Genomic DNA, 11,675 nt, shown 5'->3' with positions numbered 1-11,675 from the left:
TTTATGTTTTTCACATGTGCCTTGAATTTTTTGAAATTCTCAAAAGTCTTTGACTTGTCTGTTAGAAATAAATCCGATTCATTTGACTAAAATCATTAATAAATATTTAAAAAACATTTACTCCCACCAATGATCGGACCCATGTGAGCTAGAGGGATGAATAACTTCGATCGCGTTGAGTTGATTGTGCAACAAAAACTTGAATAAATTGACAACAAACGTAAACAAGGTCGATTTTACTTGGTTCACCACCTCCAAAGGTGACTACATCCAACGTCTAGTCCTAACGACTATCACCACTATCCTTCTTCTCAGCTATCTTTTAGAGGCAGAGAAGTCTCTTATAAGTTGTTCTTACAAATAAAGAGACAAACCAAAAGATAAATACAACAAGAATATCAAGCTGAAATGAAATGAACAAGTTTACATGAAAACTTGGCTTTTGGATGCTTCTTGTTACTTGAAATTATCTCTTGTTGGTCTAGAAATATAACAACACTTCATCTGCAAACCCCCAAGAAGATCTTCCTTGAAACACTCTTTTATAAGATTGCTATCAAATTGATTTTTGCTTATCAGTCGACTAATCTCACCCATCAGTCGATTGCTCCATTGTAAATTCGAATATTGCTTTGATTTGTCAGCTTAACGATTTCATCCATCTTAGTATCAATCGACTGCTCATTACTATCAGTCGACTGCTGCCTAACCAGTAGAATCCAACAGTCGAGTTTTGAACCCTTTGTTCATTAGAATAGTGATATCAATCGGCTGCTACATTTCATCAGTCGACTTATTATGATTAATAGTCAAATTTTTCAATCAATTTCTGAAGTTTCTGTTCATTGCTACAGTATCATAACATATTACTATTTATAATTACTATTGCAAGTTGTTGTTCATAGGTTTATATAGTAGAACTATAGCAAATCTTTTTTTTGGGGTTTAGCATCCATCAATCGATTGATACATCCTACCAAAGCTGAATTCTCTTCTTGCCTAGTATTTTGTTGACCTCAACCTACTAGGACTTCGTTTATAAAACATTCGATCAACCTTAACATGTCATGACTTTATTGTTATCTAGTATCTGGTCAATCTTGACCTGTCAAGACTTCATCATTGTTTAGCATTCAATCAACCTTAATCTGTCGGACATCATGTCTCATGCCAACTCTATATTGGATTTCCAATCGGCAAGCATCCAATCAATTGTGACTCTCTTGGACTTTCCTCTTGCCAATTTCCTGTTGGATTTCTAACCACTAAGTGTTCGATCAACCATGATCTACTTGGACTTTCCTCTTGCCAACTTTATGTTGAAATTTTGATTGTCAAATGTTTGACCAACCATTTACCCACTTGAACTTCTCGCTTAACCAGCATATTGATTGACTATCAAGTATTTGGTCAACCTTGACCTACTTAACGTTTAACTAATTTATTGATCAAACATTGAAATCCAACTCGAGTCAACTCAAGTTGATCAACTTGGTCAACCTTGACAAGAGGTCAATTGCACCAATAATCAACTGATGTATTTCTCATAAGCCACATAAGTCAACGTGAGTTAGCTCAAGACATTCAGAAGCTTTCCACAATTGCCCACTTAGAAAAAGCTTCCTTGTTTGTTTTTCACAAATGCACCCTTTACATAAACCAAGAGAACTAATTTGAGGTAATTCGAAGACCATACCTTTGCATGCCTTTGATATTGAGATACTCATATCTCAAGTGTCACATCTTGGATTCATTATTTTCACCGACAATAAGAGCTTTATTTCTCACATTAGATAATTTAAATGGAAACATCTTTTTTTTTTTTGTCATTTGTACACTAACAATGGACTACCTAGATTTTTATCAGTAATAAAATAAGCTTCATTATTGAACAAAATTACCTAACCACCTGCCATCAATTGTCCAAGACTTAACAAACTATGTGCTAAACTAGGAATAGAAAAGACATTATAAAGTAATTTTAGTTTATCATCACTAGTATCCACAATAATAGTGTCCTTGCCTTCAAGTTGTATTTGCTTGTTATCTCCAAGTCTAACCTGCATCTTTTGTGATCATCAAGCTCCTTAAACAATGACTTATTGCCAGTTGTGTGGTTCAAACATCCACTATCCAAAAATCAAACATCATTTTGAACTTGATTAACATGGGAGTGAACCATAAATAACTTACTTTCTTCATTTTCTTCTTTCACATAATTTACTTGTGAGTTATCTTTGCAATTTGCCTTTATATGCCCAAATCTTTTGCATCTGTAACACAGAATAGAGCTTTTATTCCATTTTTGGATCCTAGTGAAGTTCCTCTCTTATCCATCAAAATGACCTCTTCCTCTATCTTTGTCATGTCCTCTACCACGAAAGATCCTCTTCTTCCACTTCCTCTTCTAGCAGAGACTTCTTTTTTACCTATCTTCCCCTCTTTGAGAAGCTTGAAATGTCTTTTCTTTATTCTTCTCAACTAATCTATTTTGCCTTTCCTTATGAGTTTGGAAATAATCTATTAGTTCATTAAAGGAAAAAATAGAGAGATCTTTAGTCTCCTCAATTGCAGTTACTATACAATCATATTTTGCAATCAAACTTTGTAAAATGGGAACAACTATTGCATTAGTAATATTTTCTTCATAAGACCTCATTTTGATTGATAATTGAAATTACTTTAAACAAAAAATTTTGTAATGTTTCGTTACTCTTCATCAGCAAAACCGCAAACTCACTTCTAAGAATCTAGAGTTTCATTGTTATTACCTTGGAGGAGTCTTGACATTCTTTTTGCAATATTTTTCATTCCTTCTTTAAAGTTGTGATAGTTGCAGTTTTTTAGAAAAATCATCTCATGTACTCCTTATTGAAAGATGAATACTATATTTGAATCTTTCTTCTTGTTCTCTCTTAATCGACTTTCATAAACATCTTCATTGTTAAAGTCTCTCTACTAAATCCCAAAGATCTTGAGGTCTAAATAGAGTTTTCATTTTAATATTGCAAAACTCACTCTCCTTTGAAAATGAGAATAAGAGGTTGAAAAACTCCATTGATTGTCATTGCAAACTCAGGATACTTTAAAATTTGATGCTTTGATAATATAAAGAAAAGATTTTGAACAATTATATAAGGATAATAGGAGGTCAAGAATAGGTAGGGGCAATAATTTTTTTTTTCTTCACACTTCATTGACAAACAAGTAGCCTAGTTAAAGTATAATTGCATAATTCAAAACAACTTCCATATTAAACCACTAACTCCTCAATTATAACCCATTAACTCTGCATCTATTAACAACTTCAACATTATCCCCTTAACTCAACTACATATCCACTACTTTAAATACATTGAACATGGATAACTTTTTATAACCACTAACTATCACCACTAATTACAATATGATAACTTTCTTTGACAACTATCACCACTAATTGTCAACTCATTAACTCATTGATTGTCAATTCATCAATTACTAATTTTGAATCATTCCTCAACATATGACCATAGCTTGACTGTGATCTCGTGGCCATGTCGTCATGAACTCATAGCCTCCCCATGTGCATTGTGAGCTCGCATGGTGATAGATTTACATTTATTATAGTGGGTAACTGATAACCAACTATGTTATATTTAAGAGGTATTCTAAGGCAATCATCTTATGGTAGTACTATTTATTAGATAAATAGTGATTTACTATTTAAGTGCACATTCTCTATATGTTTGATTGGATCTTAAACTCATTTATTGAATGTCCACAATACAATTCATAGTATGAGAGAATTTGTGATTGGATCACAACTAGTGAGCATATCTATATATGCAATTATGAATGTATTAAAATTATCCTTAGTCGATAAGTTGATGAACACAAACATCATCGATTTTGTTGAGACTAGCACGTTTGAAACTCTTTGATTTTTCAAGCAGTAGTTTCCACTGGCTAGAGACATTGAATGTTGAGAGTTAAATGTGGATACTAATTAAAGACAACCAGTTCATTGGAGTGATCTGCTATGATACTTTATATGGTTCTATGCATATAGACATATATCAATAAAGATCTCACTGCAGCTTAAGTGTGAGTTTCCTTTGACTTGAGGTATTCAAATCATCCTGGTCATGAAGATTTATACTTTAATATTTTAAGTAAACATCTCCAAGGAAGTGTAGACCCGGGATGACTGAGTTTATGTCGAAATGTCTGAAGGTGTTTGGATAGCTCATAGAGGATTCATCGCTCTTTGAAAAAGGAAATGTATACCCTGCAGCTATTTGTCAAGATTGTTACTTGAAGTCGTTGGCCAAAGCATTGCACGTCAAGAGTATAGTACTCTTGAACACATATATAAGTAACTTAAAGCCACAGGACAAGAAACAAGATTGGGCTAGGTGTGACATAGTCAGCCTAGTAGGGACTGACACATATAGACTATGTCCTGAATTAAGCGGGTATAAGATAATAAAAGAAATGAGGCACATTTCATTGTAGCTGCTAAAGGGTTCAGGAATGATTCTGAAATCAATCGTTGATTTTCTAATCAATTGGGGGTCATGATGTACTATTAGATGTCACTCATGATCATTATATAATTAATGATTAATTATGGATGACCAATATAGCTGGGAACCTATTAGGTCACACACACTACAAATTTCTCTGAAATACTTAAAACGAGTTTGAGAATTAAATTATCAGGCTGAGAGAAATAAAGTCTGGTTGGACCGATCAAAGGGTAAAGATGATGGACTTCATCTTATGAAGATGAAATTAATCAAATTGATTGGTTCTAATGAAAGATATTTAGGTAGATTGGAAACAATGATGGGCTTCGTCTTATGAAGGCGAAATGAACTAAATTAGTTTGGTTCAAATTGGAGGTGTTTTGGTTATTGAACTAAACGATTTGATTTTGAACTAAATTAAACCAATTTGGTTTGGTTTTGAATTGAACTTAAGTTAATCGGCATATGAGTTTTGGGTATCGGGCTAAGGATGAGGTTTTGGATTAGATCCAAACTCAATAAGGGATGATATATGGGATATAACATTAACGGAAGAATGGACGGTTGAGATTACAAAGGAAGTCCGTCATTGACGCTACGCCTTTGGGTTGCTGTAGCTTCTTAATGTCGACCTCTCCTGATCGTTTTCACCGACGCGACCTTCTCCCGGAGATGAGGTGAAGGATCGCCAGCATTGGACGTTGGTGTAAGGTGCCCTCTATGCCACAGATAGGGGTGAGCAGTACCCGCCCGGCCCGCTAAACCCGCCCGCCACCCGCATCCGGAACCCGCCAACCCGCAGGTTTAAAAAAAATTAAAAATAAAAATGGATAGAAAATTGACAAACCCGCTTGTACACGGGCGGGTTTCGGGTTTTAATTTTAAAATCCGACTAAACCCGACCCGCCCGCCTATTTATATACAAATAATAAAATATATGTATACATATATTAAAAATGATTTGTTTAATAATAGATAAGGACAAAAAAGAGGGGTTTCCAGCAGCAAACCCATTCTCACACTTCGACACTTTCCTCTCTCCCAACTTTCAAGCTTCAGGAGTCAAGAATCAAGGGTTTCAAGTATGTAATTTTCACTCTGGTGTTGAATTCCAACTTGGATAATTCCTAATTACTTGGACTTGGACTTTGGTGTTGAATTATGAATTATCCTTGTTTTTTTGTGTGGCCATGAGATGCTTCCTATTTTGGTATGAACATTGTTGATTAGTTATAAAACTGTGGATTGTATTTTAGACTCTTTTGTAGACGCTTATTATATCAATTATCATCCGTAAAATTTATTTTTTTACGTTCAATAACCCGCCAATCCGCCCGCCCGCCGGCACCCGCCATCCGTCGAATTTGATGCAAAAAAAAATCGAGTTGGGTTTAAATTTTATTAACCCGCCAATGGTGGGTCGGGTGGGAAAATCGCACGAACCCGTCCGACCCGCCCGCTTGCTCAGCCCTAGCCACAGATCAGATTTGTGGTGGGAATGTTTCTTTCCGGCCATCGCCGGCCACCAGAGCATCCTCGATGGTCGAAAATCATTTCTAGCCATCAAAAGTCGCTATCGGAGTGGCTGCCTAAGCCGCTGCTGGGGTTTGCCATCGGAGCTTGCTGTCTAGCAGTCGGAGTTTGCTATCCAGTCGTCGAAAATTATTTCCAGTCATTGGATAGGTTGTCCAGCCATTGTCGGCATAACCCTGGTCATCTGATGACTATCTACCATCTCTGCAAAAGCTTATGAAGTTTCTGGAGATTATTTTATCTTCGTCAGAAAGGTGTTGATTGTTTGCCCTACATCAGCGGTCAAAGGTTGACCACCAAAAACTACACTGGGAATATGATCGTAGGTGATAGTTAGAAAGCCCCAGAAAATAATCACAATAAGTGTTGTTGCGTATTTCTGATATTAGGGCTTTCTCTCATATCGATCGTTGTTGATCGTCGGATAATACGAAAGACGGTGACGCGACTTGTGACTTGGGAAGTCATCTAGATTAGAGCTTGACATGGATCACTGGTAGAGACAAAGATTTGATAGAGTCTCTCGATTGATGTCAATCTCATTCCACGTCAAATGTTAGGTATACCTAGAATAATTATTATTCTAAAAATTTTAATTTTCAGTTATGTCATATACATGTTGTATATTACATGCATGTGCTGCGAGTGCTGTAATAATTAATCTTAATTATTGTCTTTTTTTCTGCTGCACATATTTATGAAACGTGTAAACATGTGTGACGCATCGGGCTGATCCTAACAACCTAGTCTTATGCCCAAAAATATAATTTAAATCTTTTTGGAGGCTCTGAACAATTTTTGTCATTGTATTCACGTTATTTTTTTTATCTTTTACATCGTTAATGTTTTGAGAGGGGTTTCTAGACAATTTAAATAATTATTTAATTATTGTTAGGAGATTATCTTTATTTGAGTTAAGATTATTCAATTAAATCAAGAGAAAAATTCTCTGTATTTGATGATTTCTTATGTTTTCTTTGAAAATTTTTTTATCAAAACTAACCTACAGAATAATCATTATTTTATTCAACACCATCTAATAATATCATCTATGGTATCGAGTATCGACAGTTATATATATACAAAATTATTAATATATTTATATGTAAGATATTTTTTTTAATTATTAAATATGTATTCTAAAATTTTAAAAGTTTTTGATAAGATCGTATGATTCTACGATTCAATCCTATCAATCCAATTCAGATCCCAAATTAATTTTTGCTGGATTGTAATCCTATAAACTATAATCTAGATCAGCAGTCTGCACAGTAGCCTAGGTTACTGCCATTCTATACTGCTCAAGCTCAATGTGTGTCAATGAGGGTAGGATGAAGCCAGCAGTAGTGTAGGGTCTCTAGCTCTTTATATATTATAAATATTATTATTATTTGATAATTTAAATGTTTATCTTTCAGCCAATTAATTTTAAAAAATAGACTAACTTTTCTCCTCACCTAGCGAATCCATATGTCATATTTTTCTTTGCAAAGTTGTTAGATCTGAGGCACAATGATGCACTTCTTCTATTTTTATTTTTATTTTAGGCAGGCTGATCTGTTGTATTCAGATTTGGCAGTGACCATCTAATTTCTTTACGTCTCTTCTTTTTAATATTCTTCAATTACTTTTACACTATAGCCCTCATAGAATCTACAATTGTTGAAGTTTTAAAACTAGTTGTTTATCCACGTTACAGAATTAGTTTAATTAGAATTGCTATGCTGAGCACCGATTTCCTGAGCGCCCGTGAGCGCTTCCATCCCGGTCGTTCATCCGATCGCGCGCTCAATCTCCGCCGTCCAAAAAATCGCGATTGCACAGTGTTTCTCCTCGGACCTCCGTCGCTTCCCGCCGCCCGTTCATCGCCGTCCGACCACCGTCGGCCGCCGGAACGGGCCCGTTGGAACCGCAACTCGCCGGCGGTCTGGCGGTGTCCGGATTCCGGCCGCGATTTGGCCGGAATCCGGCCGGATTTCGGCCGGAATCGGCCAACAGACACTGTTGACCGATTCCGGCCGATTTTCGGCCGGATTCCGGCCAAATCACGGCCGGAGACCGGCCGAGGTCGACGAGCCGGCGCCGGGCGCGTCAACCGCGGCCGGTCTCCGGCCGTGATTTGGCCGGAATCCGGTCGGATTTCGGTCGGAATCGGTCAACAGATACTGTTGGCCGATTCCGGCCGAAATCGGCCGGATTCCAGCCAAATCACGGCCGGAGACCGGCCGCGGTCGACGCGCCGGCGCCGGGCGCGTCGACCGCGGCCGGTCTCTGGCCGCGATTCGGCCGGAATCCGGCCGAATTCCGGGCGACAGCGGCGCCAGCCACTGCTGCCGTGTTTCGGCCGGAATTCCGACCGGATTCCGGTCCAATCCGGCCGAAATTCGATGCCGGGATGTGCACCGTCGAGTTGCGGTTCCAACGGATCCGGTCCGCCGGCCGGCGGTGGTCGGACGACGATGAACAGGCGGCGGAAGCGCGTGAACGTCGGAGGAGTCGTGCACGGGGCGCGTAAGAACCCGTCGCTCAGGATAGCAAATCTCTTAGTTTAATAGTTAATATTAATTTTAAATTTATTAATAAAATTCCAAATAAAATACATGCTTGAAGCATGATAAAGATACAAAATAAAATAAATAAGAGATAAGTAATTAAACAGTAAAGACAATTCAGAAGATAAAGTGATGACTTGAACTGAAAATATATAAAAAAAATTATATTGATTTTTAGTGAAAAACAGCATAGTAACTTATCAAAAAACGACATAGAAACAATAAAAACACTGAAATATTCAAAACAGAAACTTAAACAACATAGATTTTCAGATGACGACTTCTTTTATTTTCCTCTGTTTTTAACATGACAACTTATTCAAGTTACCTTTTCCGCTGTTTTTAACATGACAACATATTTTTATCAACGTTAACATGACGACTCAATCATTCAAGCAAACTTTTATTCACATGGCAATATATTTTAAGATTCTGCCATTCCAAACTAAACACGTGTTTGGTTGAATGTTCATTTCAGCAAAAGGTAGAATCCGTCATCTCAACAGTCTCATACGGTCGGCTTCATAATTTTCTGTGAAGAGGTAAATCAAGAAGCTGCAGTTAGTCACGATAGATGAGGATATTATCTCGGTTTTGAAATTTGACCTTTATCTACTTTAGTAATTCTGCTCCGTCGTAACCAACTCAATTATGCTCCGGGAACAATTTGGCTAAATGCTCACAGACCTAATCAATTAAACTTGTGATCTTGATGCCTTAACCCAAATCAAAAACTGGAACCATGCTGAAATTCAAGTCTCGAATGGGAAACAGCAGGAGGAAAAGGACAAGCATATGTCTTGGACTTCGCCTTGTTCAAATTCGCTTTAATGGAGAAGAGACCCACAAACGAGTTAGGCAGATTGATGGGTAGGTCTGAACATCTTTAGCTTCAAGTATGAAAGTTTCAATCCGATTATTTAGGACCAACCAGTTCAACGCCATCACCATTCAAAGCACCAACTTCGTTGTCTAGAAGCAGATTGATTGACACGGAAAGAGATCAATGAACACCGAACAGATTGAAAGAGCCAAACTAAGAACATATCACTGAAAAAGACTCGTCCGTCGCCACCGCAACAAGAACTTGTCCAATCCGCCGCACAATCTGACGCGATCACATTCGGACGCCGGGACAAAGTCAAACCTGCTAACCCGAGAGACAAGCAGTCAAAGGGAGATCGATGAGTCACGCGTTAATGACCGCTATAAATTAGCTGTGGAAGCCTCGAGATTTGCAGCAAGCAAATTTTAGTAGTAGAGGAAGAGAGGAAGAAGAGGCAGTCGATAGCAGAGCTTTACGGAGATGGCGAAAGCAGCGACGTCGTTGTCCCTCGCCGGGCTCATCTTGGTGGCCGCCAACCTCGCGCTCGCCGTCTCGGCAGCAACGACTCACACCGTCGGCGGGAACTCCGGGTGGACCATTCCTTCCGGCGCTAATGACTACTCCGATTGGGCTTCCACCCAGACCTTCGCCGTCGGCGATACCTTAGGTAACCACGAAGACAGCGTGTAATCATCTGCTGGATCGATCGTAATAGATCTTCCTGTAATTTACTGACAACTTATAAATTTGTTCTTGATTCAGTTTTTAATTTTGCGAGCGGGGTACACGACGTGATCGAAGTGCCGAGGGCGAGCTTCAACTCCTGCTCCACGGCCAATCAGATCGGCTCCACCTTTACCACCAGCCCCGCCACGGTGCCCATCACCACCGCCGGGATGCACTACTACATCTGCGGGTTCAGCGGCCACTGCACGGCTGGCCAGAGACTGGCTATCACCGTCACCGCCTCCTCCTCCTCTGCCTCCCCTCCCACCACCGCCGCTGCGGCTCCTACGGCTCTGGCACCGGGTGGCGGCAGCACTGTGCCATCGGCGCCCAGCCCTGGCGGTCAAGTGCCCGGTTCGGGCGCGATTTCGGTTCCATCCTTGGCGTTCGTGGCCCTGTCGTCCCTGTTGGCTTCCCAATTCTTGTTCTAAATATACATCTATGACGATAGATATGATGGTAGTTTTCTGATTGTAGTGTTTGTTTTAAGAGTGACGATTAATTTATTTTCTAGAGATGATACGTTGATGCTTGTTGGCACACACAATAATATAAATATATAATGGATGGATTCGATTGAGATGGACCTTTTTTACATTTCTCTGGTTGATTAGTTTCAAACATCTTATGATACTCCTTATTACAGATTTACATTTGATGAGAGATTTAGATTTCTGGTGATAATAACACGTAGTTGTTTGTCCATCTTTAAATACATATATTTCAGATGCACAGGTAGAGACTTCAACTCAAGTTTTAGTGACTAAATAACAAATGAAAGTGATTCTTGAGATATTGCTTCTACAGCACAAGTCTCTACACTTATATATTCCTCATTAAAAGAGAAAGGGCTACAAATAAGCTTTAATGCAACTGTGCTCTTATCATCATCCCAGTCATAAGAATTATTAGACTCAAGACATAATTCAGAAGATTCAAAAATATCTAAATAAGAAGCAAACTCAACCAACATATGCATACAATCCAAATCATCAGATAAATTAAAACTAAGAATAGAATGATCCTCCATCGAATACTTCATAGCGTCCAAAATATTGAATTGTATCACTGCATCTCCAATCTCCGTGGAAAGTGTCCCTGCATGTACATCAATCATGATTCTAGCAGTTTTAAGGAAGGATCTGCCCAGAATGAGTGGGGCTCTATGTGAAAATTACTTTCCTTGAAAAATGTTCACAATTTCAAAACCTTAATATGTTTCAAGAAAAGGATAATTTTTATAAAATACTTTTTAACAATGATTTCAAAATCTAAAGTATGACTCAGATAGTTCTTAAACCAATTGACAAAGCAAAAAAGAGCCATGCCAAGTTTAGAGAGAGAGAGAAAACCTTGTTTTCAAAATTATTTCTAAGTATACCTTAATTTTAGGAGGAGATACTGAGTTAAGGGGGAGTCAGTATTTTTGACTTGGAATTTAATTGTGACTTTGTTTATGTTAAAAGAAATTTATACTTAACTTGAAACCTAAGTTTTCATAATTAAAAAGGGAAAGATTGTTAGTGT

At 38.1% G+C, this 11,675-nt stretch overlaps 1 protein-coding gene across 1 annotated transcript; it reads left to right on the top strand.

Moving 5' to 3' along the window:
- Positions 1 to 9,839: 9,839 nt before the first annotated feature.
- Positions 9,840 to 10,743, top strand: LOC141832120 (mavicyanin-like). Its single transcript, XM_074719603.1, has 2 exons — positions 9,840 to 10,089; positions 10,185 to 10,743. The coding sequence occupies exons 1-2, from the start codon at positions 9,903 to 9,905 to the stop codon at positions 10,577 to 10,579; spliced, it is 582 nt and encodes a 193-aa protein (XP_074575704.1). The 5' UTR covers positions 9,840 to 9,902; the 3' UTR covers positions 10,580 to 10,743.
- Positions 10,744 to 11,675: the final 932 nt, after the last annotated feature.

This window comes from Curcuma longa, chromosome 7 (genome assembly GCF_044706935.1).
Source record: "Curcuma longa cultivar G26 ecotype Majalengka, Jawa Barat chromosome 7, ITB_CL_G26_1.1, whole genome shotgun sequence".
NCBI lineage: Eukaryota > Viridiplantae > Streptophyta > Magnoliopsida > Zingiberales > Zingiberaceae > Curcuma > Curcuma longa.
Note: the sequence above shows the minus strand (reverse complement) of the source record. Positions and strands in the feature narration are given on the sequence as shown.

Excerpts from the sequence above, each read along its gene's own strand:
- LOC141832120 (XM_074719603.1), top strand. The coding sequence starts at position 9,903 with ATGGCGAAAGCAGCGACGTCGTTGTCCCTCGCCGGGCTCATCTTGGTG. Across the intron at positions 10,090-10,184 it reads CGCCGTCGGCGATACCTTAG|TTTTTAATTTTGCGAGCGGG; the intron begins GTAACCACGAAG and ends TTCTTGATTCAG.